The following is an 18497-nucleotide window of genomic DNA, read 5'->3' as shown; positions in this document are numbered from 1 at the left end:
ATTTAATTTAAGAATTGTCGGAAATAAGACTTTATTTTGCTCATTAGTTACACTTTTGCCGTATTTTCGCATGGAGGTGGCTGTTCTGCTTATCCAGGCCATATGGCCGCAAAATTTTGATGAAATAACTGACACGTTCTACCATTTCGAGCGGACGATTTTTGTTCTAATTTGCTCAGAGCTTTTCACGTTTTGTACAGGTTTTGGGCTTCAATGCTTCATGAACAATGCAGACAACTACAAAAATTTCAAGTTCTCGTCGTAATTGTGCACAGAGGGGCGACATTAATACTTTATGTGACCACAGCTAGGCCAGACGTAAGACCTCACTAATGTACAAAGACAAACAGAATGAAACGTTTTCGGCCCGGCCCCTTTCGAACGGAGTCGCTGGCGCAGCGAAGTGGAGCTGGCAACTACGTTTGGTAGAAGGGCGGGTTTGCTTGCCTCTTTTCTATAGCTATTAGTGCAAGTAGCTGATTGGCGCAAATTCTGGTCAAAACCTAGTTTTTGATTTAATATCAGGAACCAAACTAACCAAACAGAAGTCAAAAAGTATTCTTTTACTGTCATCATAGTAGCTAGTCTTTTTGTAGCTGTACATTATATCCTGATCAAATCAGGTCCAGAAAAAAATACCATTGCGAAACACAAATAATACGATGAAGAGAGCTTCACCTGCTCTCGGGGGGCATGCAGGAACTCTGGGCGGCCTGCCTTCGCAGTGTGCCCGGCACGAGAGCTGTGAGGACGGACCCAAGGCAAAGGGCAGCACAAAGAGAGGCATTAACCCACAGGTGAGCACCCGTTGCGTTGTCAACCTCAAGTGGCAGGCCACACAGCTCAGAAAAGATTAATCCGAACACCTAGAAAACAGACAGCGTGGGTAAAAAGATACAAGGTTCATTCACATATTAGATTATTTTCTTCGCGAACACTAATACAAGCTCAGGCCCAGGTTTCAACCGTATCACAAGGATTTTGTTGTAAATCAGCTGCTAATTCTTAGTTAATTTTGTTCTACGAACTTGTTTGTTGAAACAGAACATGTTAAACCGGAAGTTTACAAACTGCACCAAACTTAAGAATACAACATTGATTGTGAATTTCGGAACTGTTAGTGAAATGAAATAGGAACCCAACCTATAATTTCACAAGGGATGTTTCTGGGTTTATGAACCCAAAAAAGATTTTATAGACTTCTCGTTCACTTATGGCCGGCCTATGAGGGAAATTCCTACATTTTTTGAGGAGTCTCCCTTCAAATACAAGGAGTGTGTCCTCAAATATGAGACTTCCTCAAAGTGTTTCCTTTCCCCTCAAAATCAGGAGTCGATTTTACCATGTACCATATTGCTTCTTAAAACGATTTCGACAGGTCTCATTGTTGTTGCACTCCTTAAAAATAAAATCTTTGGCGTTGTTCTTCGAAACACAATCTACCCAAAAAATTGTATTCTCAAAATAAGTTTTTGCATTTCATTATTTCTTTGATTTGCTTCCTCGATTTCAAGACATTTCCTGTAATGCAGTGGGAAGCGTTTACATTACCTGAGCAGACACGTTAAGAAGTCCGGCTGAAGTGCCTTCGGGCTCTGGGTAGGTGAGCTCTGCAGCCAGTTCAAATCCTAAAGGAAGATATCCTGTAAGAAAAAACCTTTATGGAAAATTAGATAGCACTTTAACCAGCTCTTTTCTTTCTGATGCACCACCTGCAATGTTTTACCCAAGGAAAGAGCCCGAAATGTAGAGCATCCATATTGAAGACGAGTAAAAGGATGCCGCAAACGCAATCATCCCGCCAAATGAGAGCAGATAAATACTAAGTGTCACTTCTCTGCAATCAAAAGGGGAAAAACATCAGGAACAGGTCATGGTCGGTTTACAGTCATGAAATTTGATGACATCCAAAAACGTAAAATTTAAGGGAGGGTAGGGCAGTGTGTAACGGCTGTAAATGTCAATCTATGTAAAAATCTAGAGTAAATCGGACGCAGAATAATAGATTGGGACTTTACCAATCCTAAAAGTTGCTCGGATGTAATACTCGGCCCAATCATGTATGACCTAGAGCTTGATCAACAAAGGTCTGCATTTGTTACAGACTGCCCCGCCCCGAGGCAGTGTCTAACGACAGTGGGGCAATGTGTAACAAAGGGAAGGATTGAGTTCTGGAGACAGCTAGAAAAGGAGAATACAGCACCGTCTTCCTTTCTATAATAACTTCCGAGAGGGCAATAACTCCCTTTTGTTGTGAACACATGATTCCCAAAATAATTTATTCCCAGTGATTACCGCACAGTTAAATATTTTTGGAGGGATTCACAAAAAAAGTCTAAGCGTACTTAGTGCTAATACATTGTCTTGTAAAATTACTATAGTCTGTAAAATTAAAGAACAGTAGTAACACAGATTCCGGTTATTATATGGTTATCATTTTCCCATGATATACTGGTAAATTTACAGGTCCGCTCTGTAAAAGTTTTATGATAATACATGAAAAGTGTGGTAATTCGAGAAAAGAAAAAGATATTTCGTTCGTCTCTGAGTTTCCGGAGGTCTTTGCCCTTTGCCTCCTTTCCTTACCTACCTACCTCACCGTGTTATACAAGCAACAAAGTAAGCATTAAAGCGAATAACCCATTACCTTGACCCGGCGGGGCGGGAGTTGAACCTCGGACGACTGTGTTGCTAACCCAGCACGCTAACCACTAGACCACTGGGGCTTGAAGGGAGGGATGCTCGACTGTCCCCGTGTGACTCGACAGCCGGGTGACGGGTGACCGTAGCCGACCCGACCGGCCAACAGCGAGTCTGGCTTGGGGATTTTGAGACCCGGCAGGTACACGGCATATCACGCGTCACGCCACGGCCCTCAAAGCATTAATTTCAAATTCCCGTTGGTATTACCCATTTCAATTGTTTGAAGAACACACTAAGATGAGTGTAGTTTTAACTGACTAATAACTTCCTCTCACGCCGCCACCGACAGGGCTCGTGTAAGTGTCGGGTCAGTTTCTAGGCACTACCGGAGTCCTCTCCTTGCTTTTTACTCAAACCCGAGCCTAATAATCGAATGCACAGGTCTAGAATTTACTGTGTTGATCTGTAAATGTTGGTATAAAAAATCTTTCAAACAGCACGTGCTAACGCGCAACCGTATGCTGGGTTCTGAGAAAGCATTGCTTTCTGTTATACAGATCGATACAGCGTTTTTACAGAAATTTACTGGAAGTGAATCGTACAGGCCTAGTGGTTCTCCATGTCTTCTGTAATATTTCAGAAGAAATGTCGTACTATTACAGCCATTTGTAAAATAACCACACATCATGGGGGAAATTACAGGGTTTCGATAATTTTACTAATATACTTTTCAGTAAAATTACAAAACTTGTAAATTTACAGAAAACATGTAGTAAATTTACCATACTCTGTAAAATTACCATAATATTTCTGTACCAGATTACATGTTTACTCTTGTAAAGTTACAATACATGTATACTCTTGAAAAGTTTCATTTTTTTTTTACTGTGCGTCCGCTTCTATTTAGTCCTAACGTTTTTTTATTGGGTAGTAAACGCGTATTTCGACTTATTTGTACCAGTTAAACTAGATTCCCGCTTACTCTGTAAAAAATAATAGTGTTTTTACGGATAATTCGTGTAATCCATTACAGACATGGTGGTGCGTGATTTTACAGAAGATGTTAGTTTTACCGAAATTCTATTGTAAAATTACAAGTACCTGTAAAATTACAGATTTTCGATCGTTTTTGCGAAAACTACTGTAAATTAACAAGCGTCTGTAAAACTCCCAACACACTCTCGTAATTTTACAGGTATTAGTAAAATTACAGATGCTCTGTAATGTAGTTTTTCAGATACTTTCTGTATATTTTCGAACACATAATAAATACGGTTCAAATTGGCCACAAAATTTGTCCAAAGTGCATTCAAACAGCGAACAGCGGAAAAAATAACTATTTTGTGGATATCAACGAACCAACATTAGAAGAGAGCGCAGCTTACTGGAGGAAAAGTCGCGTGGACAGTAGAAAGCATGAGATGGAGTACAGACGGACTACGTGCACAGAGCGCGCCGTAGCGCAATGGACAAGGCATCGGGCTCACGACCAGAAGGTCGGGGGTTCGATTCCACCAAGAGTTCGAGCGGTTCAACCAGTTTTTCCAAAGGAATCTGTCACCGGTTGACTATATGAAATAAAAAAAAACAAAATAAAACCGCCGCTGAAAACAATTTTTTGTTGCATATTTTACCTCAGAAAAATGTGGGTAAGAAATTACAGGAAACATCCGTAAACATTTTCACAGAAATATTTGGTATCAGTTTTACCGAAATTTTGTGCAGTTAATTTTACAAGTGTTCTGTAACTTTACAAGCAGTGGTAATTTTACCAGACTTTCACTTGGCAACCAGTATACCTAGACTTTTTCTGTAAAATCTCGATACCCCCTATGTAAAACCGCTCACCGCCACGGTAGCTGCGGACAAACTCTCATCTCACTTCCCGCCTGCGGACAACCGCTTACCTAGCTTGGCGCTCCGAATAACCGCTTAAGTCGCTTTTTCAGCGAAAACGTAATATTCGTATCATTCGAAAGTGAATTTCCGCCTCTTTCGAATGATACCAATATAATAATAATTGAAGGCTAAGAGACATGTTGTTACGTTTTCACTTGCATGGCTGAGCGAGCGTACACCTAGACTTACATTGCCCCGAAAACGTCGAGGGAGATAATCTTACTTATACTTCCGCGTGACGTCCAGTAGAAGTCCGCAGAGCAAAGAGCCCAGAAGGCCAGCAACTACGATCAGGAGGCCAATGTTACCTGCATCCGTACTGTTCTGCAAACGGTAATCGTACTAGGGTTAGAGCAGTGAGTATCTGGGATACTAGGCGAGTTCCCGCCCGCCAGATCGGCGCCTTACGCCTTAAGCAGGTGGGCTTACCCGACCACGGATGTGACGTAGCCTTGGCACACGTAAACCTATTTGCAACAACAGCTTTCATATTAACTGTAAATTTCTACTGTAAAATGGTTGGCGTCTTTTGACGCCAAAATATTGGCGTCCTCTGACGAACGCCAAATATTAGCTTCCAAACAAGGGGAAATAGGCTTCAAAAATTTGTACACCCGAAGTCGAAGTTCATGAACTTCGGCCGAAGTTCACTAAAGTTCGCTTTGTAAAATTTTATCGAAGATCACTGAAATTCTCCGAAGTTCACCGAAATCGATCGAAATTAACGGAGTTCATCGAATTCCAAAATAAGCGTCGAAGTTCCGCGAAGTTCAAAATGAATGTCGAAGTTTCCCAAAGTTCAAAATAAATGTCGAAGTTCCCCAAAGTTCAAAATAAGTGTCGAAGTTCCCCGAAGTTCAAAATAAATCTTCGAAGTTCACGGAAGTTCAAAATATTTTAGTACATATTTACGTCTGCACTTAGCAATTTTGTGTGCTTACTGTAAGCGAATCTCGAGCTTACTCAAAGCAGGTATCTACGGCCCGAATTACAAAGATTACAGATGAACAATTTTGCTTTTATATCCCTTGACCAGGCCGAAGTGCGAGAACTTCGGTTGAAGTTCCGCGAAAGTCACCGAAGTTCACCGAAGTTCTCGCAGTTCACCGAAGTTCAAGCCTATTTCCCCTCGCGTCCAAGGACGCCAAATTTGGACGTTTAAAGACACCAATAGTTGGCGTTCTCAGAAGGCCGTGTTAAAAAATGAGCTGATCCGAGGATGCTGTTAAGGGGGCAGTAGCACTTCGAGACGGATTTGAACAAATTTAAGGTAGTTGTTGTTCTAAAATTCGCAGTTTTCATCGGAAAATTTGTATCCTAGTTCATTCCACTGAGTCTTATGTACTAACAAAGAAAAACTATACGGGATCACGATCTGTCAAGTACTGTAGCTTAAATGGTGCGCGCAAGCTATCTTAAAAAATTTCCTGGGATAAAAATTTTCCGATGAAAACTACGGATTTTAGATGATTAACTCTCCTCAAATTTGTTAAAATCCGCCTCGGAGTGCTACTGCCCCCTTAACTAATAATTTACTGATGTACAGCTGCGTGGAGCTGACGTTAAATGAAACTAAACTACTTTAAGCTGTTCCGAAGCTGATCAAACTGACTGTTAACTGACTTTACCAAACTCGAAGCCAACCTGGGACTGACGTCTTTACGCTCACGTGTAGAAATCCTGACAAAACTGAGAGTAACTGAACTAGTAAGTGAAATATGACTGAACGTCAGCTGCGTCGCGCTGACCATCTCTTGAGGTTACTGATAGTAACTGATCGGGTAACTGATGTAGTACTGAGCGGACCTGACGCTGGCTGAGTTTAGAAACTCAGCGTGACTCAGCAACGGTACAGCTTTCCGCAGTACATTTTTGCTACTGAGTAGAACTGACTAACACCTGATTCGGGGAGCTGATAGCGGTTCAGTCCACGATCAGGTAACGGCAGTGATCATCTGTCCTGAATCGAACTGCTGTTTGCTGAGTCGTGTCTACTGAGCCACTCAGCTGACCTCCAGCCAAAGGCAGTCAGAGCAGAAGCTGAACTGCGACTGACGCCAACTGATTGGAAAAACTGAGCGTGACTCAGTAACTGTACAGCTTCCCGCAGTAGATTAAGGGGACTGAGTCAAACTGAGTATTACTGGTCTTTGGCTGATTCAGTTCTATCTCAGGTTTGTTTAGTTAGCGTCGGGTGAACTGATAGTTTGCTGATGTAAACTGATTCGCTGTCAGCTCCAAGTCGGCTCGAGGCGCTCCAAGTTTGCCTATTTTCAGCTCGTTCAGTCGTAGGTCATGCACGTCAGCTAAGATCAGTCCCCGGTCGGATGAGTCAGTTTACTGCGGTCTCGGGTCAGTTCTATCTTCCACCCGGTAGAAGAACACCAATATTTGGCGTTCTTTGGAGGACGCTAATATTTTGGCGTTAAAAGATGCCCACCAGTCTACAGTGTTGCTGTTGTCTTTTAAAGCAAAAATATTGGCGTGCGCTGACGAATGCCAAATATTGGCTTTAAAATACGCCAAATGCCCGGACAAAGCCAAACTTTGGCGTTCAAAGACACCAATATTTGGCGTTCAAAGACCCCAATAGTTGGCGTTCGAAGACACCAATAGTTGGCGTTCAAGGACCCCAATAGTTGGCGTTCAAAGACACCAATAGTTATCCTTCTTTGGAGGACGCCAATAATTTGGCGTTAAAAGACACCAACCATATTCGGTTGGCGTCTTTCACAGCAAATATACGTGGGTTGGAAGCTGTGCAAAGTTTCTAGGAAAAACGTAAAATTTCCCAGCCTCGGAAATTTTGAAAGTAAAGGTATTGTGACATAAGCACATAGAACACACTCTGTTAAAAACCGTTTTCGGTAGTCATGTGAAGTGTTATTGCTATATGTTGTGCTGCTTTGAACCTGGTGTCAAAAAGCAGCATCTAAACCTCTTCATACTTGTCGTGTCACACGTATACACGCATTTTAAACACAGCAATAAGTTGCCTAAGGCAACTGATACTGTTTCACTGGTCTTCCTGACAAAGCGTCTTTTGGAATATGATGATGTCACCTTTATTCAATTAAATTTACTCGATCGGGCCGCAGCAATTTAAGTGTTACATTTGTACACAGCTACAGTTCTGGTGTAGCTTATGCTTCGCAATTATGAAGAATTTAATTGCAAAATTTAATTGCAAAATTTAATTTCAAAATTTACTTGCAAAATTTAATTGCAAAATTTAATTGCAACATTTAATTGCAAAATTTAATTGCAAAATTTAATTGCAAAATTGCACAGCAGGATTTGAGCTGTAACCTACAGTTCAACACCTGAATTCAAGTGCTCGAATTTGTCGCGCGAGTACTTGAGAGGGTGTTTTACAATCGATGAACAATGTACTTCAGATCAATGTTTGAGATCATGAATTCAAGTCACTGTCACTGTAAAGAGCGCAATAGAACTATGTTGCCCCCTAAAAGACGGCAATTTTACGATTTCTATCCTTGCAATACTAGGTTTTGTAACATTCCTTCATACTATACCCCAAAATTTCAAAATATATCAAAAATTTTCAAAATTTCCGGAAACTTTCAGTTTGTTTCCACTTTTTCGGAAACTTTCCGCAACTTTGAAAATTGAAATTTCCCAACCCTTGAATATACTAAATCTTTTAACCGTGTGCAATGGCATTGACTTACATTTTTTAGTTATGCAAAATAAGTCTGCAAGTCACTGTTAAAAATTCCATAGGCTAATTACGGAATTCTTACGGAACCCACCGTAAATTCCAAATACGGTACCAAACCGTAACGGGATGACGATGACTGTAATTTAAAGATACGGACTTGTCCGTATTTCAAATAACCGTGCGTCCCGTACATTTTCCCCGTCAAATTAAATATTAAATAATTTTTGAAACAAATAGTTTAAACAATTGAGCTGTCCATAGAGATTTATGTTATTGCCTCTTTCGCAAAACCATAACTTTACGCTCTCGTATCTCTCAAAATGCAATTCTTCGACTTGCAGTGCAATTTATCATTTTTCCCAGTCAATAAGTCAAAATTTTACGAAAAAGCTTACGGTTATCCGTAACTTAAGAATACGGTTTTTCCGTATGGTTTCCGTAGAAAATACGGAAAAATTATTGTACATTCCGTGAAAAAAATTTCTTGACAATTCCGTTCAAAATTCCGTGGAAATTTTTAACAGTGGTCAACTGATGTTCTAGCCAGTAATACTTGCCTCTGCCTTGAACACGCTCTTAATGAGAGCGTTTAGAAGGGTACTGATGGCGTAATAAACGCCAACGCTAATGCCGTACGAGATAACCAAAAGTCCGAATCCTGGCGTTCGCATCATTCGTCGCATTGACTGGAGGAGTTCCCAATTTGACGAGCGATCCGTGCGAGACGATAAGACACGCGCCTGGGCTATGCTTGGCGGTACCAGTGGAGCGTCCTGGAACACTGAGTATGTATGCCACAATTCACTCAAAACTGCTAAACGTCCGTCTCTGCTTAAGCAATGACGTCCTGATAACGTGATATATTCGTTTTGATACACTGCGCCAGGTACTGCGAGGTCAGTGGAAGGACTGAAGGTCTTCACCGGGAAAAACCAATATAGGAATCAATATCCTTCTCGGGGTGTTAATGACTCTCGTTCCTTTACAGAGGCAGGAAAAGATTCACACCCCTGGAAAGGCACCAAACTGCCCCAACGGTGCTGAATTTTAGTGCCTGCCTTTGGATATTCTGGTGCTTTTCTAAGGTCATTAAAATTTAGGGACAAAGTCCTATCTTCTTTTTTCCAGTGTTAGCTAGTTTTACCCTGTACAGTTAGCAAGAAGGGGGAGAAGGGGCATGTGAGGAACACCGTCGATCGAACCCGCCTCAAAACCCAACAATATCGATGAAGTGTAAGGGAGGGTGGGGCAGTGAATAACGGATTTTGGAATTTGGATATAAAAGTCCAACCATGAAAAAAAATTGGGTAAATCGGGCGCAAAAGAATAGATTGGATTGGACCTTCACTAAACATGAAAGTTTCTCGGATGTATTACTAGGCGCATTCCCGTATGACCCACAGCTTGTTGAACAAAAGCCCGCATTTGTTACACAGTGCCCCGGCTTGGGGCAGTGTGTAACGACAGTGGGGCAGTGTGTTCCAAAGGCTAGGATTGAGCTCTGGAGACAGCTAGAAAGAGAGAAAACAGCTTCCCCTTCCTTTCTATATTAGCTGCTGATACAACAACAGCTTTTATCAACTAATTTTATTGTTTCAAATGGAATTTTCTCAAAATTCACGAGTTTTCAATAGACTATTCCGTCGGGAGCGCGGAGAAGACTCCACGGAAGAACAAAAGGGATCGCTATTGGCCCGCTCGGTGAATCACGGGCCCTTTTGTTCTTTCATAGTCTTCTCCGCGCTCCCGCCGGAATAGTCTATTGACTAGCCATATGTACGCCAGACCACGTCTCGCGTAACAGGCTTCGCGATAACTCACGAAACACTGTTACGCTGCGACGCGCCTGGCGCACATATAGCTAGGCCTGCGGCGCCGACACCCGAGACAAGTTAAAAGGAGTGTTTACGGAAATGGGGCCTTTCGGCCCCCAAATTTGCCGTGCTAACAGCATTTGTGGGGGACTTATGACTCTAAAATTAGGGAAATAACTTCTGATATTCGATAAAGATATTCATTAAAAGTTCTGATTTTGACAGATTGTTATGTAAATATCAACGTTTTAGTGATAGTGGATAATCTATGGCACCTAGACCCCAAAGGATGGTGTAGTTTGACGCTAAATGTGTGGTTAACAACTCCCTTCACAATTTTTTGGTATGAAGCCTTTTTTACGATTTCATAGACCATTTGGTCATTTTGACCGTATTTTCGTCAAGAAATGATCTCTATCACCCAAACGGTACAAGATAGAGCAAAAAGGGTAGGGATCTACTTTCACGAGTTTACCCTTTAGTAACGATCAAAAAAATATTCGATAAAAATTCATTTTGCGACCTGTGGTTTTTGATTTTTTTTAAAGTCAATTTTTTTAGCTAGGACGCTCATCTTTGAACTCGTAGGCTCAGAAATAGTGCTTATATACTATATTCAAAAACTAGACTCATATCTTGCACGGCTCCTCCGTGCTGACCAGCTGAAGATGAACAAAGAATTTTGTCGCACACATTTCACACGCGGTTTTTAGTTTAAAACGCGTAGCGCTCAATAAGGAGACGTCAAATTGGGACAGCACCAGTCGTATGTAAAGGAGGACCGTTTCACCTTTCATTTGACGCCCCAGAAGTTGAAATTGGTGAAAAACTATCGGATTTACGGTCGCCTAAAGCCTAAGGCTCAAATTTGTCCGAAATTAGGGCTCATGTCCGAAATATGGGCAACTGACTGTATGTTTCCCACCCGGACTTTCTGTTCTTCTGTTGATCTGGCAGAAAAGGGACGCATCTTTTAGCTCATTCACACTATGCTTAAATGTTTGGAAATATGGGGTCGTGTGTTATGTACGTAATACACTGATTCCATTCATCCGCAACGCTACGAAAAGCTGCAAAATTAGCTGTAAAACTTTATGACAATATCTTTTCTACTGAACGGCTCGCATTCCGCTGCTGGCTTCTTGTTTGTTATTCTATTTCATTCCTTTCTTGCGACACCGTGATTCACTAAAATACCCCATTGAAGAAGGAAAAATCGCTTACCGGCCAGAAGTAGTAGAAGAGAAAACGTAGAAACGCCGGCAACTCCATAGAACACAGTGCGCAGCTGGAAGCCAAGGTCGTCCATTGTCTCGTACCCACTCACGATAAGTGGAGGAACCAGAAAGCCGACTGCGTTACCCACCTTTATTTGGTTTAGACATGCAAATAACGAGTTAGCATCCTCCCCCCCATCGGAACTGGCCTATTTTAATCAACTACTGTTAAAAAAACCTACAGTAATTCGTACAGGACGGCCAATCAATTTTTGGCTTCGCTTCTAATCGAATCAAATCGAATCAATTTAGAAGCCTATGCTTTCACTCTTGGGCCGGACCAGACCGAACTCCCAGGCAAACGTATGTAAATGCTGCCAACCTGACAAACTTTTAAGTACTGTGTAATTAGTCATATATCAGGGTTAAATTGTAGGAATGATGTCATAAAACGTTATTTTAATTTAATTCTGTTATATTATTGTATAACCTGAGCGACTTTTGCTCTTGCATTCTCTGAACAAGAACTTTCGTTTTGCTGCTGTAATGTTGGTTAATGTCTCTCATCCAGCGGCAAATTTGCCGCAATTTAAATTAGTCAGGTGTTCAATGAAATGAACTGTGACAACTACAGTCGCAAGATTTTTGAATTGTGATCGCCAAAATCTGAACATTAACGTGATTACTGATTTCCTGTATTGAGTTAGGTTTTGTTAGTTTAGGTTTGCTTCATGTTATTTAAAAATCTGTAATAACATAGATTTCTGATTTCCTGTATTGAGTTAGGTTTTGTTATTAGTTTAGGTTTGCTTCATTTTTATTTTACTTATTTGTAATGTTTTCTTGGGCATGGCTGTTTATAATTTGTCTGTACTAGTTATGTTCCTATTCACACACGTCCCACACGTAACATGTACCTCCATACTACATAGTTTAAAACTTTTCGGTATACTGAATATTCAAAAATTGTCCATTGTCGATTGTTTACACCAAATTGGCGAAGCCTTCGAATCGGTCCGATTCTCGCTAGTTATATTGGCCTGACAGTATTTAATTTTACAGTCAGACTGTTTTTAATATTACAGTCCGATCTGTCACCGCCTGTAACAGTCTGCACTGTATTGCAGAATACGGTCAGACTGTATTCAAATGTACAGTCTGACCTGTTACAATCTGGACTGTAAAATTAAAGTTTAGTCGGACTGTAATCTTAGACCTAGTGGGTGGAAATTTTGTAGATTTTGTCTTCTATAACGGCCTCTTGCGGTTTTTATGTTACAGTCTGGACCGTAAATTAAAATACAGGCCGGACTGTATTCTGAACTACAGTCCAGACTGTAACAGTTAGACTGTAAAAATAACAAGCAGGCCCGCCCTTTCGCCAAACGAAGTTCCGCTTCGCTCCGGCGGCAACTCCGTCTGTTAAAAAAATACGCTAATTCTACCCTGTCATAGGTATTACTAACCAAAAATAGTAGCACATACCAGTCAACCGGGGTCATTTAACAAGATTTTTAAAAGTAAAATCTAGGGATTTCATCCTACTGATTTACCTTTAGAGCAAGGGAGAAAAACATAACTTAAGAGAAATCTCCAGTTTTAGGTTAATATGCCTATTCATGACGTAAAGCTAGGGTGGAAGGTAGGGTAGCCCAGAAAAATCTCAAAATTTGCAGAGATTGCAACTCCGGTCAAAATCGAGTAGTAGATAAAAAATAAAAGCTTACATGTTTTTTCCTTTGGCTGTGAGATCACTTCAAACATCAGCTCAAAGCCCCTGAAGTTTAGACAGGGTCCTGAGGACAGTGCGCGTGGTATTTCAACACGAAGTTTCGCGCCGATTTCAACGAGACGCATCACCTTATTCGTCTTTTTGTGACGAGAAACAATATGTGTCTATGCGGACTGTACATGCTACGGTTCAGATTTTATCGCGTGTTTACTTTAATCGATATCTAGAAAAGTGCAATTTTGTCTGTCTTTAGGCCCTGAGCGATCCTAAGCCGAGAGCTAGTTCTGAAGTTACTTGCCTTTGTACCTGCCAAGATTCTTGGACCCCAACACGTCTATTTAAGTGGATTGCCTACCGCCCAGGCGCACGCGAAATTCCGTCGAATTCGACACAGACTGGAGTTGGAGTGACAAAGCAGTACCTGGTTGCCGAACACGCCGATAGCACAAGCTGTAGCAACCTCTCCGGGACCGAACCACACGGCGGCCAGGCGCGAGGGCACGGCCAGTATGAAGGCCTGTGTGATGCCAGCCAGCGTCTGTCCAGCCATGGTGACGGCGTACAGGTCCCTCTGCCCCGAAGCAGCTTTCACCCAGGAGGCCAGGCAGTTTAACGCGCCGGCCAGAAGTACGGTACAGCGAAGACCCTAACAAGCCAACACACAGTTCAGGAGGCATAAACACGTGGATTACATTTAAAGAAAATAGGCTGGTTAAAGGTCCGCAGGCCTTAAGGGGGCATCCTAGTGTAGCAGGCCTAAAAATACGTGTGTTTTTTTGCGATTTTTTAAAAAAGAAATGGAAGCAACAGAGGGAAAACTAGGTTTGCTACATAAAAGTACACATCTTTCTCTGTCCAAAACTGCTAAAAAGTTGACCAACGCCTCACGCATACCGGAGAAACGGCCTGCGAGAAAACACGCGTCGCGAATGTCGTGGACGCATGGCGTGCACGATATTTACCCTCCAAATGGTCCAATCGGGCCAAATCGGGTGTCTGCGTGTTCTTTACACTTGCCGCTATGGCATGAACCTCCAACTTTTAAAACAAATGATTATTACTATTTTTTTGATCACACTAAACTTTTAGTTTCAAAACATTAGGTAAAATTTCAACTTTACGATTTTTTTTGACAAGGTTCTAGTTGACCGAGGCCAAAACTGGAGGTTCATGCCATAGCTTCACTATCTGAGAGCACTCAGAAAAAAATTGAGCTCGATCGGACAATTCGTTCGGCAGTTATCGTGCACGCCACGCGTCCACGACATTTCGCAGGCCGTTTCTCCGGTATGCGTGAGGCGTTGGTCAACCTTTTTAGCAGTTTTGGACACAGAAAGATGTGTACTTTTGTGTAGCAAACCTAGTTTTCCCTCTGTTGCTTCCATTTCTTTTTTTTTTTTAATCGCAAAAAAAAAACACGTATTTTTAGGCCTGCTACACTAGGATGCCCACTTAAGCACTGGTCCGCTGCGATGGCAGCGGATATACCATTCCGGTAAGCCGCGATAGAAAAAGAGTCAGAAGAAGCAAAGGTTCCTTTAAGCCGTTTATCGGACCTTTTTGCACAGCATTTTCCAACTCGTACACGTAAAAAATATTTCTATAGAACATGTGATATTATAAGACAGCAAATCATTAACAAAACAACCCAATAAGCCGCTAAAGAAACCTTTGCTTTTTCTTTACTCCTCTATCGCGGCTTATCAGATCAGAGACGAGCGTGTTTGTGGCCACAACTTTGCGGCCACAGCGCGCCCCCCGAAAATCAGCTTATACTGGACCGGCAACAGGTATCGAGGCCGTAAGGAGGCCAGCCAAAACGCGCGACAGTGATGCCACGACCTGTCTTATGACCCAGCGGCCCCCAAGGAGGCCCGAGAGGTGTCCCCACGACCATACGACCGCGTCCCCCAGGTTGCCTACTGCACACGGGTCCAGCCACAACTCCCTGCAATTGCCCCAACGCCAAAATATCAACATGTATCTATGTAGGTGGTCTGCGGCTGCGGCTGTACTCTCTATAGCCTACGGCCGTGGCCCCGGGGTTGCGTACTGTATAGGGGGCCAGCCACGATCCGTTTCGAACCTCCCAAGTTCAGCCTATGCCAGGTCTCATTGCGTCTGTTGGGTAGGAAACATCCTGCCTGCTGTGCAGGCGTGTACTGCCGGGTGGCCTACCCCGAGACTCGCAGGCGCCGAGCTCCCGTATTTTGTAGAAGGAATCCGAGAAAAACGGACGTACTTTCTGGACGATCCGTAAGAGGGTGGTCTGTGGCTGTACAGTGAGGGCTCGCTATAGTTCTGCTCTCTATAGTTCCGCCGGCGCTCCCTCCCCACCAGGCCTGGTTCCCCCACTCCAAGCGAGAAGCGGCCCCCCTCTCTTCCTCCTCCCCACGACCACCTTCCCCCCGGGGCTGCCAGCCGGCCAGCAGTGTGAGCGAGAGCGGTAGAGAAGGAGTGGGGGAAGACGCTCGCTATAGTTCCGCCTCTGGTGAACCCACTCACCCACTCCAATTCTGAACCCGAGGCGGAACTATAACGAGCGCCTACTGTACTCTAGTGCCTACGACCGCGCCTCCTGGGTTGCCTGCCGCACAAGGGGCCAACCACAACTCACCGCAACTGCCCCATCGCCAAAATGCCGACGTGTATCTATGTGAGTGGTCTGCGGCTGTACACTGCAGCGAGTTGTGGCTGGACCCCTGTGCAGTAGGCAACCCAGGGGCCACTCTAGTACAGTACAGCCACAGACCATCCACATAGAGACATGTCGGTATTCTGGTGACGGAGAAGTTGCGGCGAGTTAAGGCTAGACCCGTGTGCGGTAGGCAACCCGGGGGACGTGAACGTATGGTCGTCGGGACACCTCTCGGGACTCCTTGGGGGTTATAAGAGAGGTCGTGGCATCGTTGTGGCTGGCCTCCTTACGGGCTGGATACCTACAGGCGGTCCGGTATAAGCTGATTTTTGGGAGGCGCGTTGTGGCTGCAAAGTTGTGGCCCCAAACACGCTCGTTTACCAGAGTGGTCTATTAGCAGGTCCTGGTCTGCCCGCCACCAGCCGGTAGAAATGGAGAGCGCGACTCTGTGCATGCCTGGCTTTGCACCAATAAAGCGTTCCGGTAAAGCTGAAATGCAAAAGAGTGCATGGAACAAGAAAACGGAAGTCACCATGTTAAAGCATAGCAATTTCCGTTTACTTCTACCCCGCATTCTTCAGCATTTCTGCTTTACCGGAATGCTTTGTTGTTTCCTTGCCCAGGGTTGACACCAATGATACCTTAAGGTAGTACGAGCGTGGTGAAATTAAATGTGTCTGAAAAGGGAAACAAAAACCGGCGGTACTTTGAAAAATTCCACACCGACTGGTTACAAATTATTCTGGGGTTACCGATACTATAAGAAAGATTTCGTTGATTGAAATTCCTCCGATTTTACCCGGAGTCTTATGGGAGAGAGTGTCTTGGTCACGGGCAATTCGAAAATTAATTAAGAAAGAAATGTGAGTATTTCCGCAAACTGGTTGAAATAGATACATTATTAAATTATGAATGCAATGACACATTGATAACACCACCTTGCCGTTCATCTTAAAAAGATATTTAGAGTTATAAGTTGATATTTTATTCACAGTCGAAATGGCGCCGACGTTAACCTCGAAATTTTTCATACGGCCACTGACGGCGTTACCCGTGTTGTTATTTTATGTTTATTGTATTTAACTTTTGGACACGTGACGTTTATTCTGTGCATACTCATGCGATTCTGCTGCGATAATCGCGCCATTGTAGTGAAGGAAAATGAACGACATTGGTCTGTATTTTGTTATATGACGTTGAATGTGGACAGAGAGGTTAGGGGCCGGCCTCGTCGTCTGCCTCGTTCGTCCAAAGTCAAACTATTTTAAATTTGCACACATATTTCTCAAATGTGTCAGGAGAAGATGCGAATCAACTTAATTTAAATACATACAATTTTAGCAACGGTTTAAACTTATTTAAAATTGTCTAGAAAGTTGCTGCAAGTTTAGTCTCTAGGCTGACTAGACTGAAGCGCTCGTACCACCTTAACCATTTCAGACCACTAGCTTCAGGGGACAGCCACCCGGGCCAAAATGCAACCGGTTGTTTTGGACCATGTCGGCCTGTTGCATGTTGGAGCCACGTCTAGGTAACAGCCCAACAATGAACAATGAACACCTCGCTCGAGAAGTACGCTCCTGGCACGCCTTCAGCCCCCGCGAAAAATTATAAAACTAACTGTTCAAATACACATAAACACCACGCTCAAAGGCGCATCAAATTTCCTAACCGTAGGTTAATTTTGCAGTAAACAATTATTGTTAACGTATTTTTCTTATCAATGCATATCCTTTGACCTCCAAACTACTTTCGAAAAGAAATACTTTTGAGAGCTAGTTCTCGGTTGTATCTGACACGTACCTTGTTGTCGAGCATCCACGAGGCGGGAAGAATGAACGGAATGTACGTCAGCATGTAAATCATGGAAGCCCAGTCGACCGCCTGTGGTGAGACGTCGTAAAACTTAGCAACCGAGTCTGAAATGATGGCGTACTGCACCCACTGCATTCCGTTCATAAGCGATAGCAAACAGAACGAACCCAAGACGAGCCATCGCCGAGTGTACACCTGAAAATCAGAAAAAAAATAATAGGTTAAGACCGTTGTAAACTTACAATAAATTTATACGCCAGGCCACTTCTCGCGTAACGAGCTTCGCGATATCTCACAAAACACTGTTACGCAGCGCCCGGCGCATCTATAAATGGGCCTGCGGCGCTGAAACCTAGCGCGTCGTAGCGGAACAGTTTTCATCCCGCTCTTCTGCGTTGTAAAAGCTATATAAGCAGGCTTATGCCATCGTCCCTGTGTCTGTCCGTGTGTCCGTCTGTCCGTTCCCCAAGAAGGACGTTAGCTAGATGTCTGAATTTCTTAGGATATCATTGGTGTCACTCCTGGGCAACGAAAAGGTTGGTGCAAATCCTGTTCACCATCCCTTTGGGCTGTTTCCCGAAATCACAAGAGCTTTTAAACCCGTATTTTCTCATGCTAGGAGACGAGCTATCAACCTACATAAAGCGGGCCGTTTTTCCGCCTGACTTTTAACTTTACATTCGTTTTTGCCACACTTTGATACGACTTCTGGTTTTTGAGAACGAAGCTCATATCTACGCGCATGTCGGGCCGGCTGCGCGGCCCGGGCGGGCGCGACCCATAGCGGCCCATAGCGTCCAGCCGCAGACGGCTGCGGCTCGGCCCGGAAAACAGCCCATTTTGCCAAACGGCCCTGATCGAGTACAAAGGCCTTCAATCACCCGGGAGAAACGGATTCGCTGAGAAATTCGCTGACGACGCGTAATCCGAAGGGTATTTCGCATCTGTGGGCATTTGCAATAGAGTAACGAGGGTTTGTTCTGGAGCGCCCGGGGTCGTCTCAGGTACTAGCGGAATCTCGCGCGGAGGACGCTGAGAGTCCCGTCTTCGCTGAGAG

The 18497-nt window shown here is 43.5% G+C and overlaps 1 protein-coding gene across 4 annotated transcripts in view; it reads right to left on the bottom strand.

Annotated features, from left to right (window-relative positions):
- Window positions 1-548: 548 nt before the first annotated feature.
- LOC113205437 (feline leukemia virus subgroup C receptor-related protein 1) overlaps window positions 549-18497 on the bottom strand; it is a 28654-nt gene continuing 10705 nt past the window's right edge. The window contains exons 2-10 of one of the 4 annotated variants that reach the window (XM_052270058.1): window positions 17608-17635; window positions 17429-17509; window positions 13409-13633; window positions 11263-11404; window positions 8782-9005; window positions 4766-4866; window positions 1727-1837; window positions 1552-1657; window positions 549-866 (exon numbers count right to left, since the gene is read on the bottom strand). In XM_052270058.1, coding sequence (XP_052126018.1) covers window positions 675-866; window positions 1552-1657; window positions 1727-1837; window positions 4766-4866; window positions 8782-9005; window positions 11263-11404; window positions 13409-13633; window positions 17429-17491 — 1164 coding nt within the window. In that variant the 5' untranslated portion in view covers window positions 17492-17509; window positions 17608-17635 and the 3' untranslated portion in view covers window positions 549-674. Of the gene's footprint in view, window positions 867-1551; window positions 1658-1726; window positions 1838-4765; window positions 4867-8781; window positions 9006-11262; window positions 11405-13408; window positions 13634-17428; window positions 17636-18497 lie in introns of all 4 variants that reach the window. The other 3 variants (XM_026421069.2, XM_052270057.1, XR_008011435.1) reach the window with 3 other exon arrangements.

This window comes from Frankliniella occidentalis, unplaced genomic scaffold, assembly GCF_000697945.3.
Source record: "Frankliniella occidentalis isolate FOCC.00 unplaced genomic scaffold, Focc_3.1 Scaffold108, whole genome shotgun sequence".
NCBI lineage: Eukaryota > Metazoa > Arthropoda > Insecta > Thysanoptera > Thripidae > Frankliniella > Frankliniella occidentalis.
This window is presented reverse-complemented; position numbering and strand designations above follow the sequence as displayed.